Source organism: Xiphias gladius, chromosome 12 (assembly GCF_016859285.1).
Source record: "Xiphias gladius isolate SHS-SW01 ecotype Sanya breed wild chromosome 12, ASM1685928v1, whole genome shotgun sequence".
Taxonomy (NCBI): domain Eukaryota; kingdom Metazoa; phylum Chordata; class Actinopteri; order Istiophoriformes; family Xiphiidae; genus Xiphias; species Xiphias gladius.
Genome location: NC_053411.1, coordinates 17,909,672 through 17,926,351, shown reverse-complemented (window position 1 = coordinate 17,926,351; position 16,680 = coordinate 17,909,672). Strand labels below are relative to the sequence as shown.

Genomic DNA, 16,680 nt, shown 5'->3' with positions numbered 1-16,680 from the left:
AAAAAACAAAAACAAATACTGTGTGTAGTTGCTGTTCAATACTGCAGTTAGACTGTGGCTCTAATACTGCCAGGATGAGTCCGCCATTTAAGCAAAACAATAAAAAAGAAAAAAAGCCGAAATCCACTGCTCGGACTAGCTGTTGTGTCCTTTCAAAATAAACGTCGTCCTTCCAAAATGAGTCAGTCAACACAGACATCACACACACACACACACACACACACACACACACACATATCAAGAAACAGAGCCTGGCACGTTGGCAGGCAAATCAAAATGAGCTAAATTAACCAAAAGATTTTACTCTTCCAAGAATTCGGACCAGGACAAGAAGCGAACCGCCCTGATACTGTGTCATTGTCCATCAAAGTATGTTTAGCTGTTGTGGCTCCCTACCTGGAAAAACCAGGTCACAGAATATTCCGCAAAGGTCCCGAGACAAGAGCACTCCTTACTGATGTAGAACAGACAGAACGACGCAAGTAAATCTGGACTGCTGGCCTAGATTGCTCACGGACACTTTAAAAACACGCGACCCGGTGTTTGGAGTTCTCATGCATTCATCAACGTCTTCCAGATCTGCTGATGTAGAAGAATATTGACCTTTTCAAAGAGTGCCTCCTCTTCCGGCAGCCCAGGTTTCTCAGGTTCTGCCCTGTTCACGCAACTGCCACGGTGAGTGTGTTTGGTGAGCATAAACGTGTCTCGGGTTTGTTCAGCTCGTCAGTTTGAACCCCGTCTGCCCTTTGAGAGTCGGGAGACAAATGTCGAGACAAGTTCCACAACGCTGGAGATGAAGGACTCGATTTATATTTCATTTTCTATCACTGTGAAAGCTTATCGGAATCAATCAACGATGGGTAGGACAAAGAAAGGAGCCGGATAGTCCAGTTCTACAAACATGATGAACTGAGGCGAATGGGGGTCGATTAGGACATCTGCACGGAGAGACAACAGATAGGTGGAGTTATGTCCCAGGTAGGCCTTGGAAAAAACATCTGCTGAGAGTAAGACCAAGGAACTGGATAGCAGCCACCTTAGTCCAGGTTACGTCCGGGGTCCAACCTTGCCAAGTCCGGGAGGAGACGAAAATGAAGCCATACCAACTAAGCCAGTTTCCATTGAGTCCAGATCACATAGGTCTGTTTTAAACATTGTCAAAACCAACACGCACACATTTATTCAACTTGGTTCCACTATGTCAAAACTCATCCTCCAAGTCTAGACCCTGGTTCTAGCTAGGCTTGAGTCCACCTAGGGTCCAGACTAGTTGGTTTGGTTTAGCAAAGCTTTGTCCAATGAGAGAAAAACCCACTCAAACGCTGGTGCTGGTTCTTGGTTTAGCTTTCACTTTGAACCAGTCTAAACCAGAACCAGGGCCTAGGCCTAGCTCGGGTCATACTTAGTCTAGTGCAGGTTTGGTCCAGATTTGATTTCAGTCAGGTTGTTCTCTGAACCATCTGGTCCACTGAAGTTGTGTTAAAAATCGGAACCTGATCCGAGTCCGTTTTGGCCTGGGTTCTGATTTGGTTCTGTTGATCTCCTCTCAGGATTTGTCCCCCATCTGAGACTGCTCCATGGACCCCTCCTCATCTGACAGACCCGTCTCCATGGCGATGACCAATGATGCCACCGAGGCGCTGCTTGCCATTGGCTGAAACTCACCTGTAAGAGGAGGAGGGAAGGCTGGATTAGACCGAAGACACCGACCGACCACCAGAATCTGAATATGAGACCCGATAAGACCTGTCAAATGATTCATCCCAAACAAGGTTTGCTTTGATGAATAGGAGGCAAACGTGACACAAATACCTGAACACAGATGTGGAACAAATAAAAAACTTCACGTTCCCTCCTGACCCGTTTGGCCGAGTTAAAATGAACCCTGGAGCGTTTATCTTTCTCTGTTTGGTTTATTTTGACTGCTGCGAAAGCGTCCAGTCAATCTCGGCTGCAGACCAAACAACGTGACCAGAGGAGACTCCTGAAAAAGGAAAGGTATCCGTCTACTGCCAAGTGGACCCTGGTGCTGTTAGTTTGCGCTTTGGAAGCAAACAGACCTACCGCAGGATTAGATAGTAAGCACGCAATTTGAGCATGAATCAAGTAGTTAAACTGTTCATTGCCGGGGTTTGTTTTGATTTAAACGGCCCAGCGAAAGACGCGCCTTTCAAACTAGTCCAGGCTTGTAATGCTGCGGCATGTGGCACTGGCTCATACAATATACCCGTCAATACACAGAAGGAAATTAGATAAATAAATCAACCGTAACAGCTTCCAGAACTAGACGGTGGGTTGAGCAACAGGAGCTAAAATAAAGGAAACACTGACAGGGTACAAGACGAACACAGGCTGTCTATTTAAAGTGTGATGTCAGCAGCTGGGGAGGTAATTAATAGTAAAGAGCTGCTGATATTGACCAATGAGCCAACCCCCTCAGGAAGTTTCTAGATGTTTGATGCTGTGAGATAGTAAAATAAATATCATTTTACAATTAAATCTTTAAAAATGACTTAATCACGAAAGCCCTGTGATTAAGCACAGATTAATTATCTGTTTCAGAATAAAACCGATAAATGTTAGAGTTTTAACTTTCTTGTATTTCTATATCAAACTCCAGCCAGTTGGTAATGGTGCGTCTTCAACCTGATGCTGTGCCAGCAGGTGAAAATAAACAACTCAAACTAAGAAAATCATCAATATCTGAACCTCACATTAAATCAAACAGCTTCCTTCCTCCCTGGATTTTCATATCATGAATCTTTCGATTGCTTATTCCTTGTTTTCCTTCATGTTTCTCACAAAATCCTGGTTAAACAGTAAAAAAAAAAAAGCATCAAATAAAGGAAATAAGAAGCTCTAAAAATGTTCAGCACACGCAACTTTGATTACAACGCCACCAATAAAAGTTATGTGGCAAAAACACCACTAGGTGTCGGTATGACACCACTGATGTCATTACTGAACAACGAGGACCCAGCACCCAGTGAATATGCAGTGTGTGTTACCTGTGTGTGTGTCGGTGGTGGCCGTCACAGGGCTATCTCTCAGGGTGTCGGGGTCCTGGTAGTCCTGCGGGAGTCCGACCCGTCTTACGCCGGGGTCCAGCACCACCGAGGAGCTGCCCTCGCTCAGCGTGCCGTCACTGGACGCCCCGGACACCACGGCCTCCAGGGCCAGGGCGCCGACTCCACCGACCCCGCCCACACCGACCCCACCCACGCCGCCCAGTGCCAGGTCGTAGTCCAGCGGCAGGTCGTCCAGGCAGTCGGCATTCAGCTGGGGCGGAGAATGTTTCCGACAGTTAGTTACCAGAAAACGTGCATTGGGCTGAGTATTTACTTATTTTTCATGAGTGCTTGTTTTTTCGGTGCAGACGGTCTGCTGTGAAACAAATACCAGAAAAACGTCGGGCAGCAGCTTCTTCAGTTACTAACAGTTAAAAAGAAGGTGAGTGATAGGACAGAAACTGGGTTGCAACTGTAAATGTATCTCCTGTTTTCAAGGCTGCATATCCGGCCCCCCTTCTCACTGAAACCCTTTCCCGGATAAAAACAGGTTGAAAACAAAAGCTTTAAAATTCTCCCTCCCACCCGTTCAACGCTTTGGCCTCGTGGCACTGATTTCGGTGTGGTCTGTACCAGACTCAGTCTTCATTCAACCTTGACATTACACATTGTTTGAAAGCTGTACGTCTCCAGATTCCATCCGAACATTAGTATCACTGCAGCAGCTTCTGACCCAGCACTGGTTCAGATTTGTGGCCATGACTCCAACGTGTTTGACACAAAAAGGTCCTGCTGCAGGTCTTAAATTCCCTTTTTACGTCAAAACAATTGGCGAGGCCAGTGTGCTCCGTAGCTCTGGTTTGGCATCTCTTCTCATTCTGACTTCCTGCTAGTAAAGTTTAACCCTGGCCTCCTTTCAGAGGAGACCGGGGTTACGACTGTTATCAAAGGGTTAAGAATGGTAACATTTTATTTTGGGTACATTGTTTTCAGGCCTTTGCACAAAAACAAAAACAGGGGTGTCTGGTTACAGTTAAAACCCCTCTCCGTCCCTCTCCCATGATTCCTTTCAGACTCACAGCGATGCCCAGGGCTTTCAGGATGTTCATCTTGCACATTGGACATGTGCGATGATCCAGCAGCCACGGATCCACACAGCTCTTATGGAACAAATGTCTGCAAAGAAGAAAAAAAAAAAAAACACACAGTGGTATCGGTTATGCTGCTGTTAGTCTGACTTCACACAGCGGCTTTGGAAAAACGCTTGAGGAGAATCAAGTTCACAGCTGCTTTCGTTTTGTGCATTCACACAGTGCGAGGAAGAATCTGCATGAACATGCTTTTCTTTTTTTTTCTCCTTTATCTCATTAAACTGATTTCATAAAACAAATTGCAGTCACTACCTCTAATTTCCACAAAATCCTAAAATATTTTTCTCTCATCACAAGAAAACACTTAGTCCGAGGTTCAACTCCACCTAAAAGCCAACAGCTTCCATCAAAGTCGTTTTGGAATCACATGACAACAAAGGAAAACCAAAGCAACAGCAAAAATCCTCTCTGCCTTTCTGTGCCAACAGTATCTGTAGCAGGATTTTTAAAAATGTCAAATGAAACTCAAATTAAAGTCAAATTAAAGCATCTTGATTTTACAGATTTTAAGGCCTTTTTTTAAAACCAGAAGGGGTAACGGAGGTGGGTTTCATAGTTACGTTTCTCTGGTTCCATATTGTGGCAAACCGATGCCACTGAAAGTCTGCCGAAATAGTTATTAGCAGCTTCTGTTTGCAGTGTAGCCGTGGAAGTACAGACAACTATCACTGGATCATTGTTATACTGAAAGAAACTTAAACCTCGATGACTCTCAGGCAAGTTCTGAGGTTTCTAAGCAGATTGATTGTGCAACTGTTGACTTAATTTCACGTTGCACAGCATCTTTGCCTCCTCTTTGACGCTCCCTCCCCTCCGTGACTGTTGCAGACCACACACTGCATTTTCACGAAGTTCGAAATCCGGCCCACAACGGCGAGTTACACTAACAGGGACCACGGGGAATCATTATCTCCCAGCTCCTCCCGTGAAGTTAATCCTGTCTGAACGGGGCTGCGGACTAACTTTGTTTTTAACGTTAACAAACAACAAGAAACACTTGACCTCCGTCCTAACGTCAACACTACAGCACTTCTTTTGTTTCAAGAATGAAGCGGAACAGAAGCTTTAGTTCTTATGTCCTACAGCCCCCGGTGCCTCCAGTCAAAATGCAGGACTGATTCCTGAGTTGATAGCTTTACAGTCCCCTGGGAAAGTTCCTGCGATGGAGACGCGTTTACCTGCAGGGCAGTATGCGGACCACGTCATTGGCCTTGTACCCCTCGATGCAGACGGCGCAGTTGTCGAAGTCGGCCTCCGTTTCCTGGTCGCCCTTCCTGATGGTGCGAACCTGCAGCTTGCTGATGGCCTTCTTCGCCGCATCGCCGAGACGACGCTGGGAAAAAGAGGTGGAGGGAGGTGGAGATCACAGACAGATTAAGTCCTGGGTGAGACAGCGGTGGTAGAAGTCTGGGAGAAACAAATGTGGAACTTCACAAGTGCGCTGTGAAGCTCCTGAGAGCAGTGATCGTTCTGGCTCCACGTAGCGAACAGCGACCGTGGTGTCGCTTCAGATAAATGTGTTTACCTGATCTCAACAGACTCGTCGGAGCACAAAAACAAAATCCGCTTCCTGTGGGAGTTCTCGGCTTTCTCCTGCTTTTCATCAGTCTGAATGAGTAACTAGGGCATTATTACCAAAAAGACATGAATCTGCTGTCATTAATTACACCCCCCCATGTCAGGGGAGGCCACAGGGATTAATCATTACTCCCCAAAACAGTTTTGGCAAAAAGCACTTTCACTGCTGTTTGCCTGTGTGAAGAACCTGTTTGTGCTCACCTGTACTTTTCCGGAAACACTGTCAGACGTCCCGATAATAATTGTACCTTAATAATGTACCTTCTGAGGGTTTTTTTGAGGGAGTTGAATCAATGTTTTAATAGTGTTCAAGATCTTCAGATATCCTGGATATTTCATAGACCAAACAATTTATCTAAATCTGATTTCTTAAACAAAATGTGAATAAGAAACCCAGTAGGGTTTCAGAGAAACCTGATTTCCTCAGGTAGACTTCTCCAGGAGAACTCTGACCTGACGCTCAATGAGGGTAGGCGAAAAAACAGAACCACCTGTCTGTGTAACGTACCTGGTTCCTGTCTCGAGCGTTGGCGTATCTGAACCTCTGGATGTAGTAGAAGACGAGCCAGGCGAGGGAGATGATCATCAGCACGATGAAGGAGATGGAGACGAACACCACCGACGTCCTGCTGACGTACTTCTGAAGGTTCCTCGTCCCGATGGTGATCGTCATGGTGACCGTCACATTGCGCTCCAGCAGCGACGCGACCTCGCGTCCTTTTGGCTCTGGGATCATGATGGCGACCACCTCACTTATACCTGAAGAGGGTGGTTCACACTGTAAATTAATCTGACTGCTAACATACATAAGAACACCGGGTCACCTGACCTGGATAACATGTCCCTAAAACCTTCGTCCTGTGTTCTCTTTCTATTTAACTCTGAGAGGAAAAGAAAAAATATCTTGCATTTTTAATTTATTTCATATTTGCACAAGTAATTGCCCTTTGGGGATTTAACAAAGTTGTGAACACAACATCGTCACCTTTTCTGTTGATACCGTCAACTTGTTAGTGGGCAGTTGCTTATTTCCACATCCAGTAGTTACAAAGCAACATTATCATCATTTGGAATCATGTTTCCCGCCGTCTAAAGAATGTAAGTACGATACTCCCTCTCTTTTAGCTCTGGTTATGGTCTCCACCAGCTCCCGAGGGAAAATCTCTGGCTCTTTAGCTGCTAAACGCTCCACCGTGTTCACCAGCTGGTCTCTGGCTGTGTCTGTCTGCTGTTTGCTGCTGATCAGGTAGCGGACAGTGGGTGTTTAGACCGACACTACGAGAGCTGTGAGAGTGAACCAGAACAGTAAAGTTGGCCACAAAACCACAACAACAACGTGATTTTAGATCAACAGTTCCCTCCACAGTGATTTCTGAGTCTAAACTCCGCTGTATATACAATTTAGTTATGGTATATAATAGCTAAACAGGGGGCGTGAAGGTCTGAACCGGATTTTGTAGCAATCTGATATCAATACTTGTTGAGATTTCACTCAAAGCGACACACGTCAGCCTCACGGTGGCGCTAGAGGAACAGTCAGAGGATCATCAAAGTCGGTAGGATTCATCCTCTGGGGAACGTGAATGTCTGTGATGAATTTCATGGCCACCTACGTGATAGTTTCTGTCAGTCCGGACCAAAGTGCTCGACATTGCTGTCCATAGACCCAAGCTACCAGCACGGCTAAAAACGAATCTGAGGTAAATGTTGCCGTGTTTCATTTTTTTTCTTCAAATACATAAATGTGGCGAAACATTATTAAAACGTACTAAAAAAAATGGAAATTAACGAATCTTGCCGCAACACCGACTTTGGGGTTACTATGATTAATCGCTCGACAGAAAATGTATCAACAACTATTCAAATAATTATTTTGAGGCATTTTTAAAAAGACTGAACGTTGATTCTAACAATTCTTGTCAAATACGAATATTTTCTGCTCTCCTTAGTAAATTCCATAACAGCAAATGTAATATCTTTGGGTTACGGACTATTGGTCCGGCAAAATGTTAAGAATATGATTTTCTGACATTTTCTAGACACATGACAATAAAAATAATAAAGACGATTAACTGATAATGAAAATAATAAGCCGCAGCTGAACGTCTCTTGTAAACGGGATAAGAGAGGATTAGACATTGACAGCAGTCTGGTGTTGAATGGGTCAAACATCCACCACAGCGACAAACATAAAGAAGTGTAAGAAACCATTTCTGAAATATCTGAGTTTTTCGGAAATGGTTTTTTTATACTTATACTACTACAGCTGAGTGATTTCTGGAGAAGGCGAGCCACTGAAAGTGATGAATGAAGAGTCTGGAGGAGGAAGACGAAAGCAGAAGAAGAAGCAAAAGAAGAACTAGAAAATTTTTCGTGTCTTTTTTAGAGAAACAGCTTTCTCTCCTCCACAGGGAAAACACAGGTTGAAGGTCGGGGTCTGCAGCTGGTAATGATTCACAGTGTTTTGCTCAAGGACACTTCAGCAGAGGAGTGTGCACTCCCAGCTCCGAGCCAAATAACAACACTGACCTTTAACAGCTGCTTCTACTGAGGCTAAAAAAACCCCCCCAAAAAAACACTCACAAACACAGACACACACTGTCTGTGTATTTGTGAAGGCGACAAGCATGAACACAAGCCCTTCAGCCCTTCACGTCTGAGGAGGAAACGCGTGAGAGTTTGTGTGTGTGTCCGCTACTTGGCGATTCTCAAATTTGAGGTTATCCTTGTGACTGGGGCCTGACTCAACAAACACACCATCATATAACCCCAAAGGTAGAGGAAAATATCCCAGAGGAAGATTCGTTTCTAAAGCGAGATACGGCTGCGGCTAGAAAAGTAAAAGTTCAACTCTCAAATTAAATATTTAACACAAACAAAATGGTTGCTCGGCGACCTTCCGAGCGTCCACATCAAGCCGCAACGTGCACCAGAAAACGGTAAAGAAGTTCAAATGTGCGGTAAATTCCCTCTGCTACAAATGGATCCCAGAGCGGCCGGGAATGTGACGCCGTGTCGACACAAGGTTACGAGAAATTAGTCGCAGATGCAGAAAGAGGCCTTCGTCGACAGCCTGGTGATCAACCACAGGGAAGCCCTGAGCGGGACAATCTGACGGGAAAGTCCGCACAGGAACCTCTGTCACTGAAACGGAGTGAAAGCGGACGGATCGTGTGCTGGAGCTCCTTCTTGTTTTCAGCCGAATCAGGCTGATAACGACACTCGGTCGGCAGTTTATTAGGTACACCCATCTACAACTAATGCAGTTTGATACAAAGAGTCCTGCAATAATTCGTCCTTCCTGATGGTTCTATTGTTGATTCAACTGTATAATAACCTGGGAGGCTGCAGGTTGTGGTGCTGTTGAGCTGTACTGCGCTCCACAGACAGTTGTTTCCCTTATTTTTGTCCACCCCATTCATATCAATGAGGGTACGCTAAGTGACAGAAACAAAAAAACAACAACAACAAAGAGGCAGCAACAGACAGGTTTTGAATATTTAATCTTCAAGCCTATTACCTGGAAGCACTTGGTCTGAGCCATGAAAAACACTATGAACATGGACCTTATGGCGAGACCGTGTTGTCGACTACTCTTCCCGAGGTCAATAGTGAACTTTCAGTCTCAACTTCACCGCCAACATGGAAGAGGAGTCCTTAAAGAACCCGGAAAAAAATTAAACTTTAAACACTTATAAAGTTCGCGACAAGCTGACAACAACTCTTCTGTTAACTATTAACGCAGCTCTGAGAGGACAATGTTCAGTCAGCATTCAAGGACCTGAAAGACTTGATTTGATATTCGCCAATGAGGAGTTGTGACTTGGACGTGTTGTCGACCTTTAAATCATCTAAAAGTCACGTTCCCTGAATATCTACATCTATATCTATATAGATATAGATATAAATATATAGATATCTACAATGTAGGTGGTGTGTGCAACGTTATGACTAAAGAAATTAAGCTTATAATTTCCATCCCCGATCGATAGTCGGCCGTGTTAACGATCAATAGTCAGTTAATTGTTAACAGTTTATGAAATACAGTGGTCGTTTTCCATTATAAAACTGTTTAACCGCTGACGTGACCAATGTTCGCCGCAAAATCTGAGTAAATTAAGGAAATTTAAAGGATTAAGTCAACACCAAGTTACTTGAGTAATAAATGAAACAACACAAAGTGACGACTTCCGCTCCCGTCAGTCGCAATGCAACGATTGGCCGGACAAAACGCATCAAACGAAGCTTCGCAACCTTCCAGGCTTCACATCAGATCAGACTAAAGGTGTTGGACGTATCAAACAGATGAAACAGAGTCTGACCCCTGTCGCGTACACAGTCCTTCGCTTTTGTGCCGATGGCGTCCCAAGCATGTTTAACCAGCGCACGGACGAGCCTCCGGTGGCTTCAACGTCAACACGACGGCCACAGTGAGCACAGAAAGCCACGCCGCCACTTACTGTGGATGGCGAGGAGGTGCGTTCTTTCTACCCGCTGTCGTGCTCCGGGCCTTCGTGCAGTCGGCAAACGCGTCTAACTCCAACGCGTTGAACAGTAGGAGGCGCCGCCTGGTGGCGCAACCAGGTACGGCAGCAAACTCAAGTACCTTTCCGTCCTTGTCGCCTGCGTTGTCGGTTGATTTTTTTTTTTTTTTAATGGCAATGAATGGATTAATCATTCACATCTCTAACTATGACCCACAGTCAGAAAAGCCACAATTATGTGTAAAACCAGGATCCTGGATAAGGTCCTGGTTTACACAGAGCTTTTCCGGTGGTTTCACAGGACAGACTGAACCAGGCTGAAATCTTTTACTGCACTCAGGTTTTGAGGCAGCAAAACACTTCACATTTTGTACGTTTCAGTCGAGATGCTGTTACATTTTGTTGGGTGGTTTTTTGTTTTGTTTTTTGTCTCGTACAAAATGTTTTTACGCTGCTGTAAAAGACAAACGGACGACACGGCAGACACAAATATTCTGAGGTAACCGAGACCTAACGTTTGCATGTTTACTCAGAAGTCGTTGAACCTGTCGTGTCTCTGTGTGTTTAGTTTGGCAGGACACGAGTTGGACAAAAACCCCAGAGGCCAGCACTGAACTCCCTTCAACCCCTAACCAGACACACGCACACGCTAACGCAATCGATTCGTTTCTGCCTAAAAATAATCCCCTGGGATCAATGTGTCCCTCCCACACACACACACACACACGTTTGTACCTATAGCTGTGAGGAACCCCAGTCAAATTCTACAGTCCCAGGCCTTTAACCTAAACCAAAGCCTTTGAGGAAGTGAGAATCTCACTCTCGAGTTCTTACAAAAGCTCCTCTGCAAACTTACTCTTTTTCTAGTTCTATACTTCTCCTTCAGCCTGAGCACGAATGTGATAAAATCCTGCCTGTCACTACTCTAACCCCAGAGAACAGCGTGGTAGCAGATGCCAAACTATCTTGTTGTTATCAGCAGCTCTGAACTAATCTGTGGGATGAACAGTGGAATGATAAAAACCAGCTGATTCCACAGAGGTGGATTAAAACCCCTTTCACGGCTGAAAAGCCTGACTGGACCCCGCTGGCCGCCACAGACCGGACTGGCCAGGAGAAAATGATTCATCGGTACAGATGTTTACGGTTTGCATTACGGCAGAGCTGCGCTGACAGTGGGGCTGCCGACAACGACCGTTTCAGTGCCGGTTAACCTGCGGAGCACTTCCTCAACGAAGCTACGAATCGTCTTGGCAATGAAATGTCAAAAATTGTGAAGATGCCCCTTCAGTCTGCTTCTCGCCACCGGTCCAAAAATTCCCAGAATTCAGTTCAGTATCGCACGTGACAAAGGACAGCATCGAGTCCTAAACATCGGAGAGGCCGGACAAGGTCTCGGGCTACTTCTGCTGGAGAAGTGGCGGAAACGGTGAATCGATTATCGGCGGCCGGTTGGTTTTCTGTCGACGAATCATTTCGGCCCCAGCTGGCGGCACCGAGGAGCGCGGTCGGGTTTCGCGAGCCACAGTGGCGATACAGAGAAATCGCCGAGCGAGGCCAAAGCTCTGCAGGAGTAAAAGGTGCTGGGGTGTCCGAGTCAGGCAGCGCTGCAACTAACAATCAGTTTTGTAATCGAATGAACTGCTCTTTGTTCTCTGAATTAATCATTCTGTCTAAATAATTGTTCTCTCCACTGTCTCTTCCTCATTTGCAAAGAACAGTGTGCGAAACATTCGGCGCAAAAAGAATCGCAGTTTAACTTCTGTGATTCTGACTCAATTCACAGCTTCCAGAAGTCGATTTTTAACGTCAATAAAAACTTATGCTGACGAAATGAAGATGGAGGACCTGGACCACGAGGGTACGATGCATCACGGGGACGGCGCACGCAGGGGGCGTCTGGATTTAAGAAATTATGAATTAGGTTTGCGAGTCAGAAGGTGAAGTAGTTCATGTTTTTGCACACCGTCGCCCGGAGACGAAGGAAAGCACCGAACTGCGGCACTTCTACAAGACCTCAGCCCCTCTGACCGGGCAAAAAAACACAACTCAGCCCCCAGTAGGGATGGGTTCCAGCAGCCGGTTCCATTCTGGATCTGGTTCCAAGTTGACAAGATACCCAGATCCGTCAAACCCCGTCCCGCTTAAGTCACAGTCTCTTTTCAGCTTTCAGAAACTACAGGCACCAGCTGGGGTGGGGGGGGGCTGATGACGGGTGGTAACCCAGCAACTCGGTTGTTAACAACAAAGAAGAACTTTGGCTATTTTTGCTGAGCCGGGTTCTGGGAGCCGTCAGAGTCCGAAGGCCCTGCAGCGGCGCAACAGCGAGCTCGCCTTCGGGGAACGTCGGGTGAATCGCGCATTCAGACCATCGCCACTTTATTTAACTGAAATTCGCTGAATAATAAAAAAGACTTCTGTTGTTTTCACTGTGGTTTTTACTTCTGCAGCACAGCCCCCCAGTGAGGAGCAGAATGAGTCAGGCCGGGGTTAACGGATGAGGCCTGATTGGTAGATACCAACAGGTGTCACTGCCTCCTCCGGCAACTGGTCCCTGAACCATTAAGGGGATCAAAAATGGCCTGTTGTGGTGTTAACCTGATTGGAAGAAGCTGGATTCAATATTAAATATCAAGTTCCAACAGCTGACAATTGTTTTGCTCTTCTCTCTCTACCAAACAAACTCCTAAAAAGGATTTGGATCCGATTAGCGGACTTGGGACCGGATTCGGATTCAATAAAGTGCTAGTGAAGCCCGTCCCCGGCCCACGGTCCGGTTCGTTTTAAAAAGACCCGCAACCACACAGCGTGGCGGATCACGAGAGGGTATTTCTATTAAATGAGAAATTAATCCAGAAAAAGAAAACTGTAACCCGGATCAGGATGAATTAGATCTAAACCACATCCGACCCTAGGACTGAAACCGAGGGGCAGTATGGGGACAAGGTTCTGGATGAAACCTGGACTTCTGAACCCAGCACAGGTGCCACTTTCTGGGGTGAATCATTTGATGTGCACACGAGTGTCCAAGGAAAGACTCCCACAGAGTTAATCAGGGACAGAGGGGGGACGAGGGAAAACTGCCAGATCGACCCCCTACAGAACAGCGACTCCAGCTCCTGTCACAACGCGACCCCGACCCTGGAAACCGTCGCGAGAACTCTGATTCAAAGTAAACACACACGCTGCTGTTTGCATTTCCAGCCCCACCGACGCCCGAACCGGGGGTCTGGGGACCTCCGCGGATCCCCGAAGAGGTTTCCAGCTGCCGGCGAAACAGCTGCGAGTCTGTTGCCTCGCCGAGCAGCGTCGACGGAGGGTGTGAAAGCCGCAGTCCGAACCGCGAGGCCTCGCTTCTGCCTCCGCCAGCACTTGATCACGACCGCCGGCGAACATCCCACGGACCCTCCCGGCCCCGGGACCGGACCGGAGGAGCGTGTTTTCGATTATCAGTGGATGTGGACGCAGGAGGTCCGGGAGACCCTGCTCCACGTGGCGGACTGTGGATGATGATGATGATGATGATGATGACAGAGACCGCCAATTCATGTCACGTACAAAAACCTTTGATGACACAGGTCCGACACGGCAGCGCACGAGAAAACCCGGTCCGGCGGCTCACGGATCAAGTCCTGATAACCGGTTTCGGACAAACTGGGATCCGGTTCAGGCAGCGATTGTTTTCATTATTGATTAGACTGCGGACCGTCATCGTCATTAATCAGCTGATTTTGAAAAGTCTGACAATTGTGAAAAATGCCAGGGGCCCCCCCACGGGCCAAGGCCGCGTCCCAGCGACAGTCAAAACCCCGAAGCAGCGAGTGGACCGGGACGTAATGTCCTCTGACGGAAACGCAGCACTCGCACTGGCGGCCACCGTCCCCTTACTAGACCGGACCCTGGGTCTCTTGGCTCGAGGGTCCGGGAGAGCTCGCCGCGCCCCCCCGCACGACTCCGTTCGCCGGGTTAAAGTGGACGGGACAGTGTGAAAGAGGCGCTGGGGATTTAAGTCGAGTTTAGGTTGAAATTCACCTCGACGTCGCTTATTGGGACAGTAAAAAAATAAATGTAAAAATAAAAATCGAGCGTGTTAAATTGGAGCTGACCCGTAAGTGTCATTTGGACTTTTGAGGACATTGTCCTGGGCTCTGGACTCTGTCCCTCGTCGGGCCGCGGGGCCCTCGGCGAAAGGCGAAGTTCGCGCGCCGAACCGCGGCTCGACGCGACAATCCCCGGCGGCCCCGAGGAGCTTTCCTCGCCCTTCGCGCTGAGCCCCGGTCCGGCTGTTTGGACCGCGACGCGCCTGGGCGTAACTTTTCTGCTGGCCTGCCTGGTTTTCCTCGACCCCTCGTCTGGAGCTCAATCAGACTCGGTTTACCACCACGTTACGACGGAGAAAAATCCGCAAGATTCGGGCATTCGTGCGTAAAATGCGGCTAAAACGATTGTTCGACAGTTCGAGCAGTTGCCGATTCATTCCCCCCGTCGATCGATTGACCAACCGATCGCCGCAGCTCCAAATTTGCGGGGGTCTGCTCGCACTTTTGCACGCATGAAACTTGAAATGCACCCCCCGACCCCGTCACGACCACGTCCGCGCAACCCTCGCCCTCACGACGGTCAGATTCTGCGGCGGCGAGTGACACCGACACGAACCCCACCAGTTCCCGGGGGTGGAAAAACATCCGTCCGGTTGGTAAACAAGGAGCGCGGTCTTACCCGGATGGGGCATCGTGATGGTGTCGTTTGCATTGGCGGACCCCACGTTGAAGATGACCACCGCCGAGGCGTTGTGGACTGTGGCGTGGCGGATCTTGTCCTTGTAGGTGCAGTTGCCCCGGGCTATCATCGCGATCCAGGCCCCGGCCTGTGCGGGCACCGCGAACCGGGTGTTGGGGTCGCAGGCCTGGCGATCGTGCGGGGCCGCGGGCAGGACCACCACCCCCTTGGCGTCCCGCTTCGGCGAGTGCTCCCCGTAGCGACCGCACTCCGTCTTCTCGGTGCGGAGCTCCGAGGTGGCCGGGTCCACGTAGGTGATGTTGACGAAGGCGGTGTACCACTCCTCTCTCTCGGCCACGGTGAAGTCCAGGCACAGCAGGTGGACGAAGCAGAAGGAGAGCAGCCACGTAGAGAGGGCCAGGCTGCGGCAGGCCGCCACCAGCGAGCCCGGGGCCATGGTGATCCTTCCCGGGGAGAGCGACCCGTCCGTCGGTCGGCGGAGCCCGATAGAGTGAACCCCGCAGACGCCTACTCCACCATGCTAACCAGACAGCCGGCCGGGAGCTTGTTTAATCCGCCTTCCTTTTTGATTTCGACCCCCGCTCCCCCTTTTCTCCCGCTCCTTCCTTCTATTTTTTCTTTTTCTTTTTCTTTTCTTCGTGTTTTCAGCCGCTCCCCTCGCAGCAGCTCACGATACCTCGCAGCAGACGCCTGTTAGCCGCCTCCATTTCCAGCCGTCACGGAGAACAAAACAAAGACACCCACGGGAGAAGCCCGAACGCAGAGACGGCTCCGGACGAAACGGACCGCGGGGGACGACGCGACTAAACGCGGCCGACGCAAAACACCAGCCGGTTGATTTTTTTTCTTCCCCCCCCCCTGCACGTCAGGGTCAACGGTTAACAGCGGTGGACGTTAAAGTGCCGCCCGGTCGCGACAGGCCCGTTAAGCTGCATTGTTTTGACCGGGCCCGAGCGTCAAGCTGGCGCCGGAGGGAAATGTCGCGTCCGGTGGCGTCTCTTCAAAATAAAAGCCGCGCTGCCTCTGGCAACGGACCGTTGGTGCTCTACGACTAGTCAATAAAACAAAAACAAAAAACTCTGTAGCTCCACCTTATAAAATGCGAGACTTTCCTGCTTCTCGGTATCGCAGGCAAAAGTAAACAGTGCATATCTTTTGGTTTTAGACTGTGGGTTGGACAAGGGACATTTGAAGACATCCCACTGGGCTTCAGGAAATTGTGTGACTCTCCTATGGTTTTTCCCTCTTTTCTCCCATTTACAGAACAAAGAATCAAGCCGAAATTAATCGGCAGCTTGTCTTTTTTTGTCCGGTTCCTCGCGTCTCAAATTTGATGCTTTTTCTCTTCAAGTCAGCTGAATATCTTTGGGCTTATCACTGCTGGTTGAATAAAAACAAGTAACTTGAATACATTTCCTTGGGTTGTGGTAAAGTATAGCGTGAATTTTCACTATTTTCTTTATTTTATAGACAGATGATTAGTCAAGGACATAATCAACAGATTAATAGATAAAGAAACTAATTAGTAGTTAGTTGCATCTCTATTAAACTGCTAAAGCTGCACTAACCCGCCATTTGTGATGACCATTTCGCACATTATATAATGTAACCTGACTATTCCCTCTATTTTGAAGGGCACCTCTCATTTCCGTCCCGAAGGTGTCTAACTCGGGCCAACGTGACGCAGCTCTCTGCTGCGCCGCGACCCCGAGCAGCGCC

The 16,680-nt window shown here is 48.0% G+C and overlaps 1 protein-coding gene across 1 annotated transcript; it reads right to left on the bottom strand.

The window, feature by feature from the left end:
* Positions 1 to 688: 688 nt before the first annotated feature.
* Positions 689 to 15,481, bottom strand: rnf150b (ring finger protein 150b). The gene is made up of 6 exons (XM_040140834.1): positions 14,941 to 15,481; positions 6,246 to 6,496; positions 5,338 to 5,492; positions 4,088 to 4,184; positions 3,009 to 3,279; positions 689 to 1,665 (listed from the first exon to the last, which is right to left on the bottom strand). The coding sequence occupies exons 1-6, from the start codon at positions 15,395 to 15,397 to the stop codon at positions 1,547 to 1,549; spliced, it is 1,350 nt and encodes a 449-aa protein (XP_039996768.1). The 5' UTR covers positions 15,398 to 15,481; the 3' UTR covers positions 689 to 1,546.
* Between the last annotated feature and the right edge of the window lie 1,199 nt (positions 15,482 to 16,680).